At 48.3% G+C, this 13,836-nt stretch overlaps 1 protein-coding gene across 2 annotated transcripts in view; it reads right to left on the bottom strand.

The window, feature by feature from the left end:
* The window catches only part of SYNC (syncoilin, intermediate filament protein), a 240,937-nt gene that overhangs the window by 97,847 nt on the left and 129,254 nt on the right, over positions 1 to 13,836 (bottom strand). For both annotated transcript variants that reach the window (XM_069622460.1, XM_069622459.1), the window contains exon 2: positions 430 to 1,213. In XM_069622460.1, the coding sequence (XP_069478561.1) occupies positions 430 to 1,206 (777 nt within the window). In that variant the 5' untranslated portion in view covers positions 1,207 to 1,213. The remainder of the gene's footprint in view (positions 1 to 429; positions 1,214 to 13,836) is intronic.

Below are 13,836 nucleotides of genomic sequence, written 5' to 3'. Positions count from 1 at the left end.
CACTGCATGTGGCTTTGTGCTGCTTGATATGTACATGGCTTCCTTTAGGTTGCAATGGTACAACTTTCATTCATTGCCAGGGTTTTTTTCGCTGTTTTTTTGGCGCCGATTTTTTGGCGGAATCAAATGAATCGAAACATATGGGTTTGATGGGTAAAAGGATATAAGGGGAAGGTGGTGTGGGGAATAGTAAAAAACTAAGAAGGGTAGATTGGGGGAATCCCGAAATAAAACAATGCGATACATTTTATTTCGGGCAAAAAACTCAGTGAAAGAGAACCTGGCGCTGGAATTAAATAGAACCGTTGCAATGGAAGAAGTGTAGGTTTCCTGCACTAGATACTTATATCCCGTGACTCAGTCAGTGGCTGCCCTTAGCGTCCCACACCCCCTCCATGGAAAAAAGGGATATGAAGTGGTCAACAATACCCGAAACTGGAGCACCTCCTCGTCCCGTTTCTGCTTTATGAGTTCGATGTGTTGCTCCATCATCCTCTTGGTCATTTGTAGCCCGCTGGCCTGGGCCTGCAGGGGACGCAGCACCTCCTTCTGCCTGTTCACCTCCTCCTGAGTCTGCTGTAGCGCCTTGACCGTCGCCGCTCCCCTCTCCAGCAGCCGCACAAACACTGGCTCGTACTCCGCATCCAGGAAGTGCCGGCTTTCAAACATAAAGTTCTCAAACTCTGCAGAGAGACGCCTGCTCTCTTGGAGGTAGCGACTGCCCCGCCGGCTTTGCGGCGCCTCCAGGCACTGTAGGAGTGCCTGCTTCCTCTGGGCACAGGTTTCTCTCAGGCTGGACAGTTCTTCTGAGAGTTGAGTGGCCTTGCTCTGCAGCTCCTCCTTGCTGATGGCAAACTGGGCTACATCGTGGCGCTGGTTCTCCAGCTGGTACTGGCAAGCGACGCACTCCCTAGTGACCTGGAAGAGCTTGCGCTTCACGGCCCTGATCTCCTGCCTCAGGCTGTTCCGCTCCACCATCACCTGGGCTTCCAGCCTGTAGGCCTTCAGGATGTCCTCGTGGGCGCCTCGAACCTCTTCCAGCTTGGGCTCGGTCAGCAGGCTCATCTCCCGGATGAGTTCCTCCCTCTCTGCCTCAAGCTCCTCCACAGCCTGTATGCAGAACTCAAAGCGGTCCCCCAGGTCCTCCAGGCCCGGGCTCTGCGCACCATCCTCTGGATGCGGGTCTGCACCATCGTCCGACATCATTTGGTTCCTGCAAAGAGAGAGCAGTTGGTTGAGAATGAGGCTAAACCAAACCCCAAGAAAGGCACCACTTTCCCATAGGTCCTTGTACCCTTGACCCTGTGGTGCCAAGAGCTGTGCATGAAAGTTATACCTCGCCTGGATGGGCCACACACCCGCTGCACCGGATACACACTATGGGCACACAGAATTCCTCACATGCACTCTTTTTAGCCTACCTTGAAATGTTGATATATCAGACTGTCAATATGTGTTTATTTTACTTCACCCCTAAACACTACCACTAAATACTCCTGGGCCAGGATTTGAAAGACAGGGAGAATTCATGGGAGCCCTCTTCGTAGATTTGCTTCGGTCTCCTACATAGTCCTGTCCCAGAAATTATCCATTTCTATATACTCTGTGCAAAACTACTATAAGGAGAATCCCACAGGCTCTTTTGGTCAGCTGTAATCCACACCTCAAGAAGCTGGTAGCACTGTAGCACCTGTGGCAGAGCACCAGAGCCTGCTCATTTGATATACCCTGTTGTTGTCAAGCTGCTTCTGCTATTTAAGGCCAAAACTGATCACAAGCCTTTATTTGCATTTAGACCGCAGCTCTGCTCACTTTAGACCTTCGTTCCTCAGACTTTCCTGAGCTTCCTTTTCTGCTCCCCTTTAAAACTTCTTGGCAAGGTTCTTCACATTTCTCTGAGCTTCAGTTTCTGCTCCCCTTTAGAACTTTTTGGTGATTGCTAAGTTCCTCGGACTTTCCTGAGCTTCCTTTTCTGATCCCTTCAGATCTTCCTGATGATTACTAAGTCCCTCAATCTTTCCTGAGCTTCCTTTTCTGATCCCCTCAGATTTTCCTGATGATTACTAAGTCCCGCAATCTTTCCTGAGCTTCTTTTTCTGCTCCCCTTCAGGTCTTCTTGGCGATTACTAACTTCCTCAGACTTTGATGAGCTTATTTTTCTGCTCCCCTTCAGATCTTCTTAGCGATTACTGACTTCCTCAGACTTTCCTGAACTTCCTTCTCTGTTCTCCTTCAGGTCTTCTTGGTGGTTATGAAGTTCCCCAGCCTTGCCTGAGCTTCCTTCTCTGTTCTCCTTCAGGTCTTCTTGGTGGTTATGAAGTTCCCCAGCCTTGCCTGAGCTTCCTTCTCTGTTCTCCTTCAGGTCTTCTTGGTGATTATGAAGTTCCCCAGCCTTTCCTGAGCTTCCTTCTCTGTTCTCCTCCAGGTCTTCTTGGTGATTATGAAGTTCCCCAGCCTCTCCTGAGCTTCCTTCTCTGTTCTCCTTCAGGTCTTCTTGGTGATTATGAAGTTCCCCAGCCTCGGCTGAGCTTCCTTCTCCGTTCTCCTTCAGGTCTTCTTGGTGATTATGAAGTTCCCCAGCCTTGCCTGAGCTTCCTTCTCCGTTCTCCTTCAGGTCTTCTTGGTGATTATGAAGTTCCCCAGCCTTGCCTGAGCTTCCTTCTCTGTTCTCCTTCAGGTCTTCTTGGTGATTATGAAGTTCCCCAGCCTTGCCTGAGCTTCCTTCTCTGTTCTCCTTCAGGTCTTCTTGGTGATTATGAAGTTCCACAGCCTTTCCTGAGCTTCCTTCTCTGTTCTCCTTCAGGTCTTCTTGGTGATTATGAAGTTCCCCAGCCTTTCCTGAGCTTCCTTATCTGTTCTCCTTCAGGTCTTCTTGGTGATTATGAAGTTCCCCAGCCTTTCCTGAGCTTCCTTCTCTGTTCTCCTTCAGGTCTTCTTGGTGATTATGAAGTTCCCCAGCCTTGCCTGAGCTTCCTTCTCTGTTCTCCTTCAGGTCTTCTTGGTGGTTATGAAGTTCCCCAGCCTTGCCTGAGCTTCCTTCTCTGTTCTCCTTCAGGTCTTCTTGGTGGTTATGAAGTTCCCCAGCCTTGCCTGAGCTTCCTTCTCTGTTCTCCTTCAGGTCTTCTTGGTGATTATGAAGTTCCCCAGCCTTTCCTGAGCTTCCTTCTCTGTTCTCCTCCAGGTCTTCTTGGTGATTATGAAGTTCCCCAGCCTCTCCTGAGCTTCCTTCTCTGTTCTCCTTCAGGTCTTCTTGGTGATTATGAAGTTCCCCAGCCTCGGCTGAGCTTCCTTCTCCGTTCTCCTTCAGGTCTTCTTGGTGATTATGAAGTTCCCCAGCCTTGCCTGAGCTTCCTTCTCCGTTCTCCTTCAGGTCTTCTTGGTGATTATGAAGTTCCCCAGCCTTGCCTGAGCTTCCTTCTCTGTTCTCCTTCAGGTCTTCTTGGTGATTATGAAGTTCCCCAGCCTTGCCTGAGCTTCCTTCTCTGTTCTCCTTCAGGTCTTCTTGGTGATTATGAAGTTCCACAGCCTTTCCTGAGCTTCCTTCTCTGTTCTCCTTCAGGTCTTCTTGGTGATTATGAAGTTCCCCAGCCTTTCCTGAGCTTCCTTATCTGTTCTCCTTCAGGTCTTCTTGGTGATTATGAAGTTCCCCAGCCTTTCCTGAGCTTCCTTCTCTGTTCTCCTTCAGGTCTTCTTGGTGATTATGAAGTTCCCCAGCCTTGCCTGAGCTTCCTTCTCTGTTCTCCTTCAGGTCTTCTTGGTGATTATGAAGTTCCCCAGCCTTGCCTGAGCTTCCTTCTCTGTTCTCCTTCAGGTCTTCTTGGTGGTTATGAAGTTCCCCAGCCTTGCCTGAGCTTCCTTCTCTGTTCTCCTTCAGGTCTTCTTGGTGGTTATGAAGTTCCCCAGCCTTGCCTGCGCTTCCTTCTCTGTTCTCCTTCAGGTCTTCTTGGTGATTATGAAGTTCCCCAGCCTTTCCTGAGCTTCCTTCTCTGTTCTCCTTCAGGTCTTCTTGGTGATTATGAAGTTCCCCAGCCTTTCCTGAGCTTCCTTATCTGTTCTCCTTCAGGTCTTCTTGGTGATTATGAAGTTCCCCAGCCTTTCCTGAGCTTCCTTCTCTGTTCTCCTTCAGGTCTTCTTGGTGATTATGAAGTTCCCCAGCCTTGCCTGAGCTTCCTTCTCTGTTCTCCTTCAGGTCTTCTTGGTGATTATGAAGTTCCCCAGCCTAGCCTGAGCTTCCTTCTCTGTTCTCCTTCAGGTCTTCTTGGTGATTATGAAGTTCCCCAGCCTTGCCTGAGCTTCCTTCTCTGTTCTCCTTCAGGTCTTCTTGGTGATTATGAAGTTCCCCAGCCTTGCCTGAACTTCCTTCTCTGCTCTCCTTCAGGTCTTCTTGGTGATTATGAAGTTCCCCAGCCTTTCCTGAGCTTCCTTCTCTGTTCTCCTTCAGGTCTTCTTGGTGATTATGAAGTTCCCCAGCCTTGCCTGAGCTTCCTTCTCTGTTCTCCTTCAGGTCTTCTTGGTGATTATGAAGTTCCCCAGCCTTGCCTGAGCTTCCTTCTCTGTTCTCACTCAGGTCTTCTTGGTGATTATGAAGTTCCCCAGCCTTGCCTGAGCTTCCTTCTCTGTTCTCCTTCAGGTCTTCTTGGTGATTATGAAGTTCCCCAGCCTTGCCTGAGCTTCCTTCTCTGTTCTCCTTCAGGTCTTCTTGGTGATTATGAAGTTCCCCGGCCTTTCCTGAGCTTCCTTCTCTGTTCTCCTTCAGGTCTTCTTGGTGATTATGAAGTTCCCCGGCCTTGCCTGAGCTTCCTTCTCTGTTCTCCTTCAGGTCTTCTTGGTGATTATGAAGTTCCCCGGCCTTTCCTGAGCTTCCTTATCTGTTCTCCTTCAGGTCTTCTTGGTGATTATGAAGTTCCCCGGCCTTGCCTGAGCTTCCTTCTCTGTTCTCCTTCAGGTCTTCTTGGTGATTATGAAGTTCCCCGGCCTTGCCTGAGCTTCCTTCTCTGTTCTCCTTCAGGTCTTCTTGGTGATTATGAAGTTCCCCAGCCTTTCCTGAGCTTCCTTCTCTGTTCTCCTTCAGGTCTTCTTGGTGATTATGAAGTTCCCCAGCCTTGCCTGAGCTTCCTTCTCTGTTCTCCTTCAGGTCTTCTTGGTGATTATGAAGTTCCCCAGCCTTGCCTGAGCTTCCTTCTCTGTTCTCCTTCAGGTCTTCTTGGTGATTATGAAGTTCCCCAGCCTTGCCTGAGCTTCCTTCTCTGTTCTCCTTCAGGTCTTCTTGGTGATTATGAAGTTCCCCAGCCTTGCCTGAACTTCCTTCTCTGTTCTCCTTCAGGTCTTCTTGGTGATTATGAAGTTCCCCAGCCTTTCCTGAGCTTCCTTCTCTGTTCTCCTTCAGGTCTTCTTGGTGATTATGAAGTTCCCCAGCCTTGCCTGAGCTTCCTTCTCTGTTCTCCTTCAGGTCTTCTTGGTGATTATGAAGTTCCCCAGCCTTTCCTGAGCTTCCTTATCTGTTCTCCTTCAGGTCTTCTTGGTGATTATGAAGTTCCCCAGCCTTTCCTGAGCTTCCTTCTCTGTTCTCCTTCAGGTCTTCTTGGTGATTATGAAGTTCCCCAGCCTTGCCTGAGCTTCCTTCTCTGTTCTCCTTCAGGTCTTCTTGGTGATTATGAAGTTCCCCAGCCTAGCCTGAGCTTCCTTCTCTGTTCTCCTTCAGGTCTTCTTGGTGATTATGAAGTTCCCCAGCCTTTCCTGAGCTTCCTTCTCTGTTCTCACTCAGGTCTTCTTGGTGATTATGAAGTTCCTCAGCCTTGCCTGAGCTTCCTTCTCTGTTCTCCTTCAGGTCTTCTTGGTGATTATGAAGTTCCCCAGCCTTGCCTGAGCTTCCTTCTCTGTTCTCCTTCAGGTCTTCTTGGTGATTATGAAGTTCCCTGGCCTTGCCTGAGCTTCCTTCTCTGTTCTCCTTCAGGTCTTCTTGGTGATTATGAAGTTCCCCGGCCTTTCCTGAGCTTCCTTCTCTGTTCTCCTTCAGGTCTTCTTGGTGATTATGAAGTTCCCCGGCCTTGCCTGAGCTTCCTTCTCTGTTCTCCTTCAGGTCTTCTTGGTGATTATGAAGTTCCCCGGCCTTTCCTGAGCTTCCTTATCTGTTCTCCTTCAGGTCTTCTTGGTGATTATGAAGTTCCCCGGCCTTGCCTGAGCTTCCTTCTCTGTTCTCCTTCAGGTCTTCTTGGTGATTATGAAGTTCCCCGGCCTTGCCTGAGCTTCCTTCTCTGTTCTCCTTCAGGTCTTCTTGGTGATTATGAAGTTCCCCGGCCTTTCCTGAGCTTCCTTATCTGTTCTCCTTCAGGTCTTCTTGGTGATTATGAAGTTCCCCAGCCTTGCCTGAGCTTCCTTCTCTGTTCTCCTTCAGGTCTTCTTGGTGATTATGAAGTTCCCCAGCCTTGCCTGAGCTTCCTTCTCTGTTCTCCTTCAGGTCTTCTTGGTGATTATGAAGTTCCCCAGCCTTGCCTGAGCTTCCTTCTCTGTTCTCCTTCAGGTCTTCTTGGTGATTATGAAGTTCCCCAGCCTTGCCTGAGCTTCCTTCTCTGTTCTCCTTCAGGTCTTCTTGGTGATTATGAAGTTCCCCAGCCTTGCCTGAGCTTCCTTCTCTGTTCTCCTTCAGGTCTTCTTGGTGATTATGAAGTTCCCCAGCCTTGCCTAAGCTTCCTTCTCTGTTCTCCTTCAGGTCTTCTTGGTGATTATGAAGTTCCCCAGCCTTGCCTGAGCTTCCTTCTCTGTTCTCCTTCAGGTCTTCTTGGTGATTATGAAGTTCCCCAGCCTTGCCTGAGCTGCCTTCTCTGTTCTCCTTCAGGTCTTCTTGGTGATTATGAAGTTCCCCAGCCTTGCCTTAGCTGTCCTTTAGCAAGCATGTCCCTCTCCCAGATATTCCATGTGGCTGGCGCATCCTGAGAATTGACCATCTGCCTGGTCATGCCGTAATGCTGTGTTCCTGCTCCCCCTGGGCACTGCCTGCTACTGCCTCAGATTGAGTCCCTGATTATGCCCTGTGGGCCGGAAATCCTTAATCCTCTAGAGTTGCTCCTTGGTGCCCTTTCACCTCCTTGCTGGTTTGCTTTTTGTCCAGATATTTTCTTTAACTTCTTAAACACCTCTAATTAACTGGCTGACTTCCCTGGTGCCTGCCTGGCCTGTCTCTGTTCTCTGCTGAACTGTTCATTTGTTTGTCTAATGTGTCCCTTTGATTTCCCTGTAGCATGTTACTCCTGTAGTGGCAGGTCGGCACGCATGTGGCCCTGATCTTTCCTCAAATGACATCATCTCTTGCTTAGTCTTTTGGGTCGCTGAGGTTGGAGTGCAGAAGCCGCCTGGGCTCTTCTTTCCAGCGAGTTGTCTGGGTTACATCTTTGATGTATCCTCGGCCCTTTATTTTTGCACCATTTCTCCATTTTCGTTCTGGTGGCTGTTACACGACTCTGTGCCTTTAAGGCACAGGGAGGAGACCAGGCGGGAAGTGGGAGGAAAGGGAGAAGTTGGGGTTAGAGGGATAGGTCAAGACTCAGTTCCTTTATGGTACGGCAAGGAGAGGAGTAAATTGAAGGTCCTGCTCTAGCCCGGTGTCGCGTCCTTTCTATATTTAATGTGTAACAGTGGCCAGGGCCCCCTCTGCACATCCTCAGTACAGTCTTTGGGGAACCAGGACTGCAGCTAATGACTCGCTGACGGCAAGTCAATGGGCCACATTCCGAGTAGGGCGCAAAGGGATACCGGGCACTGTTAAGGACATTGGTGCCGGTAATCCCTTTTTGCCCTACTACGATTTCCCTTAGAGGGTCCCTCCCTTACCGCCTCATTTTACCAGGTTTTACCAGGTGTTAAGGACGGGACCCGCTAAGGGAAATCAGAGCCAATAATGGTACCGCAAATTGCGGTACCGTTATTAGCTACTTCCCCCTTCCCATTGAGCCCTATGGGGGCTTAAATGGGAATGGGGAATGGTTTGGTGAATGGGGATTTACCGGTCCCGCCAAGGTCGGACTGGACCGGTAAATCCCCATCTCACCAAACCCGAGTCGGTACCGGTATGGGAGGTAGTCATGGCGCAAATAGCGCCATGACTACCACCATATTCGGAGTGAGGCCCAATATCTGCCTTTCTATTACACTGTAGCGCGTCCCTCATGGAAACCTGGCCAGCGGGGGCAGGAGTTAGGATTTGTATTTGTTTGTATCTATTGAAAATTGATAGTGAAATTGATATTTTTATCTGTTGGAAATAAAATGTCTGCCCGCAAGCGCTGGACCAGGGGCACATGGATTGCTGGAGTGTCCCATTGGTGGGTTTGAGGAAGCAGATGATATATTAAGCCCCCTGCTGGTGGGAAAGGAGCTGGAGACCATGAAGCGGAGCGCACAAGAAGGACTTTAAATGGGGTAGTGGGTGATGGCTCTACAAGACTCTGGGACCCCCTCATGGGAAACAGGTGATTCTTAAGAGCGAACTTGAAGCCAGTCACTGTTGATCTATTCTTCATCTTTAGGGAAGGGCGTTCCAGCGGTGAGGAGCCAGGAGGGTGACGAAATTATATTGCGAGAGAGCACAGAGTGGACGGTTAGGTTCAGTGGCCGCGACTCGGGTGGGTGCAGGTGCGATATCGTGAGATGGAATCTATTGTAAGGGGTCTTGTATAGCGCCCTTTGCCACTATTGGCAGTCTCACTGAGCATGGCTCTGTAAGAATGAAGGAGAGTGCAGGGCATTAGTGGAACAGTGGAAGAGGCAAATGCAAAACGTGTGGTGTTGAGGGGTGCAGGTCGGAAGCACCCGGTTCCTGAGTTCCCATCTTCTTTCTGTGGGTTTGTCCGAGAAGCTTGGAAGTATCTGATCAGAATTAGCTTCATTATGATAACCAACTCCTATCCATAAATGCACACACATCACATATAACAATAGTACAACAACAGAACATCGAATAAAAGTAGAGTATGTTATCCAGAGGGAAGAGCCCAAGATCGGATAGACTGCAGCGCTTTGGGTCCGAGTAGCCGCTGATGTGAGGGAGTGTGATGGGGCTACAGAGGAGAGCTTAGTCCTGATTTGGGGTATGTGTTGATGCGCTATGGCTAGGCATGTGTCAGCCTTCTGTGGGGATGTGGGGATTGTGTAAGTAGTATAAGGTGGTAGGAGATCTTAGAGGCGAGTCTGTGAGTTGGGGAAAGGAGGAAGTGGGCCTTAAAAGTCAAAACAGTCTGCAATCCTGCACTCCTATCCCTGGCAGTTTGCAGAGAGGTTGCATTTCTCGGGCTCACAATACCACATGTCAATTCAACTATCTGTCTCTTTCTATCTCTCTCTGCCTCAAATAGATGCATTGTATTCCACGTGGAAGAGAAACAAGCATCTGCGAGTTAAAAGGGGCTGAGACCCGCCTAAGCAAGAACATCTGAGTATAGCCTTTGCAAGAACATCTGAGTATAGCCTTTGCAAGAACGTCTGAGTATAGCCTATGGCAGAGAGAATACTACAAAGTGGAGGCAAGAGAAGCCTATGACATAAAAGAAACAAGAAAAGGTACATCACCTAGGAGAGAATATCTTGCCAAAATACAGAAGACCAAATAGACTGGAACCAAGAATGGCCCAAAGTCCAAGAAAGGACTTATAGAGGACAGTGTCACGAATCCTACAGATCCCTCACTAAACCCCAGCCTTAAGTCTGCTCCGGGTGGCCAGAGAAAAGCAGACGCTTCCTGATCCTGACCTTAGGAGTGGTATGCTGTGGGAGGATCACCTGGGAGGAGCAAGGCCCAGGGTGGTGAGGGGACACACTATTTGTCCTCTAAATGGGACTACCTATCAGAGCGGCCAAAACAGTTAATTGCCGATTGTCATTATGATATGTCTGAACCACATATAAGATCTCTGGCTCTCGTTGCAAAAAACATAAAACCTGAACAAGCCTTAGCAACAGAAAGACCATTCAAAGTACTTCAGGATAAAAATCCTCCCTACTCCCAAAGGTATTATGGAAAGTAATTTAGAAATATTGCCCTAAATAAATGATCTTCCTCTGTAACAACAAATTCTTATGGTTCATCCTTAAATGACTCTAAGGGAAATAAATCTACCCTTAAAACCAAGAAGGTACTAAAAAGAGCTGATTGGTGTTGGGGACTACAACTCCCATAATTGCATAAGTAATGGGACGAGGAAGAGGGCTGAAGATTCATGCTCTAGTAAATGTCAGGCAATTAAGCCTGAAGGTCCACAGCAGAGGAAAGCTGAGAGGCTTAAAAGGCCTCCTGAGGTACTGGCAATGGGAGGGAGCTGGAACTGTGGCTGCAGTGTATGCACTAGTAGCAGAAGGAGGAAGGCACAGTGTTGCCAATCCAGCTAGAAGTGGGAGAACCAATACGATGCCTGGACTCTGATGCAGCAGAGATCTCCTGTTTCCCCAAACTCTGGTGTGCAGAGGCTGTGCAGCAGCAGGTGTGCAGGAGGTCTACCTACCCCACATGGGCCTAATTGCAGTGATTGTGTAGCAGGAAGCGTGTCGGAGACCGTGGTGAGCAGCCATCATGAAGCAGTGGTTTGGAAAAGAGCGGAAAGAGCTCCTTGATTGAGTGGCCAGACTGGAGACATCTTCAGCGAGGAAGGTTGTGGGTCCCAAGTGAAGCCAGAAGTTGTGCAACACATGGAGAAAGGAACACAGACGCCGGTGCGTTAAACAAGGCGTTCTGATTCCTTGTGCGTGTACTGCGGGCAACAGTATCCAGCTTAATAATCAATCACTTGCGTAAGAGTAGAAGCAAGATTAAGTTGTTCATTGAGTCTTTAACAATGGGACACTTGAAATGTTGCACTCGCGTGTGATTGGGTAGTCTCTTTCACTCACGTGAAGAGCAAACACTGCGAAAAGCAATTGTTAAACCTACAACTTTATCAAGTACTTGAAGAAGTGGTCGTGTGTGCCTAATTTTGATTCAGAGAATAGTGACTTCTGAATCTTTATGAAAACAGTCAACAATTGCTGACAAAGAGAAGTCAAGAGTTGAAACATGGTTAATTTAGTTAGAAGAGAGCAGGCATTGCCCAAGCCAAGAGTGAACAAAGTATTCCCCAGTTAAGACAGAACCCAGCCTTTCCCAAAGCCAGAAAACAGTTGAAACAGCACTGTGACACAAATAGAACTGCAGCATTGCCCAAGATAAAAGTGTGCAAGCATTACCTGAAGCCAACAGAGTGGCAACCAAGCTTCTGGGTATTATTCCTAGCTAACAGTGGCCAGAAGGATTAAGGCAAGGTTGGAGAAGGGAAACCTGCTACTGATAAACATTCCTGGAAGTTGTCACAACCTACATTGCCAAAGACTAGGAGAAATAGAGACGTGTGTCACAAAGGCAATTCTAGGTTTTTGTTGGTTGCAGAATGACCAAAGAGGCTGCATCTTTGGAAAAAGGGATATTGAGAGGAAGAGTACCTTGTCTACTTGAAGATGTTGCAGTACCCGAAAGCGAACCTTGTCAAAACCAAAATCTATTTAAAGTCACTGAAGCTGTAGTGGTGTCACAAAGTACTGAAGCTGTAGTGCTGTCACAAAGTACTGAATCTGTGGTAGTATATTTGGTTGTTAGTAGATTTAAGACATCAGTAGCACAAATGAAGGTGGAATACTATGAGGCAAAGAGAATATGCTCTCATGGTAAAATTTTGTAGAAGTTGAAGTGGAAGTTGAAGTGCTGCAAAGTCATCCTCACAAAGATATTTACTGTGAATCTTAATCTTCTAAAGAGAGACATAGACTGTTAAACAAGGTCTGTGTTTCACTAACATTTACAGAAGGTGTCTTCCCTTTGAACTGTGCCAATTCTCCTTGGAAAACTGGAAGTGGTGGCAAAGCATCGCGGCTGGGAATGACATTGATGCTATTTTGATGAAGTGGAAAGTCGTATCACCAAGAGGAGAAGATGTTCTGTTGTTGGAACTTTGGTTAATGAAACTCTACTTTGACATTGAACCATCAAGAACTGGATTGCGACTGTATTACATACATGTATTCATGTATTGGATTTTTGTAAGGTGCCTATACAACAAATGGTGTTTCAAGGCGCCACAAGAGAAAAGGGGGCTGCAAGGGAGAAAGATAACAACAGTGCTACCTGACCTTGTGGCATGCAGATTGTGCAAGTGCGGTAACAAGAAGTGCGAGGGAGAGGGGGCTGGGGGAAGTGCCAGTCTGCATGAACACAAAGTGCTAGGGTGGGAAGGGAAGTGCAGGGTAAATAGGAGAGCGTGCAGGAGAGGGGGGGAGAATGAGGGGGAAGGGCAACGGGCTAGGCGAGTGCTAGGAAATTGCATGGGGTGCATGTGGTGAGGGTCCACATGCTAAGTGCGAGGATGGGGGCCGGTGGCCTGTAGAACTCAGAAGGAACCAGGCAGCCAGTCACTGAGGCAGATGGGGGTGTTAGTACTGGAGGGGAGAGGGAAGAAAGAAGAGAAAAGGAGGGTCTTGAGGAACTTCCGGAACTTAAGGAGATCCGGCTCAAGCCTGAGAGGGGCAGGGAGACCATTCCAGAGGGAGGCTCCTGTGGCGGAGAGGGATCTACCCCCCACTCTCTGCTTAGAGAAGCGTCTGATCTGCAGAGAGTTGGAGCTAGAAGACCAAAGGTCTCTAGCGGGGAGGTATTTAGGGAGAGAGAGTTGGATGTAGCGGGGTCCCAGCCACCAGAAAGCCTTATAGGTGATGTAGAGGTTCTTGAATTTGATCCTTGCAGCAACCAGGAGCCAGTGGAGAGATTTTAGGGCTGGAGAGATGTGGTCCCTGGGCTTGAGGCCAAGGATAAGTCTTGCAGTCATATTCTGGAATAGTTGAAGGGGGCAAAGGGAAGATTTAGGAAGATTGAGGAAGAGAAGAGTCTGTTGTCGTAGTCCAGCCCAGAGAGGAGCAGAGCTCTGGAGACATTGGGCCTCATTCTGAGTATGGAGGTAGTCATGGCGCTATTTGCGCCATGACTACCTCCCATACCAGTACCGACTCCGACTTGGTTCAATGGGGATTTACCGGTGTAATCCGACCTTTGCAGGACCGGTAAGTCCCCATTGAAAAATCCATTCCCCATTCCCATTTGAGCCCCCATAGGGCTCGGGCGGATTTCCTTGTTTCTTTTTGCTGACCACTGAAGTTGGATTTACCTTTGATCCTCGGGAAGGGGAGCTCACCTTGGTTATTGAGAGGTTATCAAGAAGTGTGAGGGCCAGACATCCTGTGTCAGAGTGCTTCCCTCTAGTTTTTTTAGGCAGGGAAATCCTCGTCAGAGCTGGGATAGTGAGGCGTTCAATAACATTTATAATTTAACAAAATGACATATTTTGCACAATCATCCAAAAGTTGTCCGCTCTCATTGCTGACACCTCACAACAGTACGTAAAGATAAAGCGAAAAAAAAAATATATTCTGAGAGAATGACAAGTGTTGGTACGGAAGGTGACTAGAGACTATTTAAAGATTGGATATCGAGAGGAACTCTGAAAGTGAAAGATTATCATTACACCTTCAGGAGAAGGGAGTCAGTCTCTGGACCTTAGTGTTTTAGATTAATGGTAGGTCAGTTAGGGTTAGAACTCGGACGGCGGACTTTATTTTGGACATTTTGGACATTTCCTGACAATTGACCAGCACCTTAGTTATTCATACAGGTAGGGAATACCCACTACTAGTGTCAGATAGGCCTTAATCCTACTATTTAATATCACTACACCCCCACAGACACCCAAGGCTCAAGATCCAAGAAGTCGTAAAAGAGACACACAGCCTTGGGAAAGTGTAGGTGTGCGCGAAACACCTGTCAGCTGCAAA

The sequence above is a fragment of the Ambystoma mexicanum genome, chromosome 11, assembly GCF_040938575.1.
Source record: "Ambystoma mexicanum isolate Mex_15411 chromosome 11, UKY_AmexF1_1, whole genome shotgun sequence".
NCBI lineage: Eukaryota > Metazoa > Chordata > Amphibia > Caudata > Ambystomatidae > Ambystoma > Ambystoma mexicanum.
This window is presented reverse-complemented; position numbering and strand designations above follow the sequence as displayed.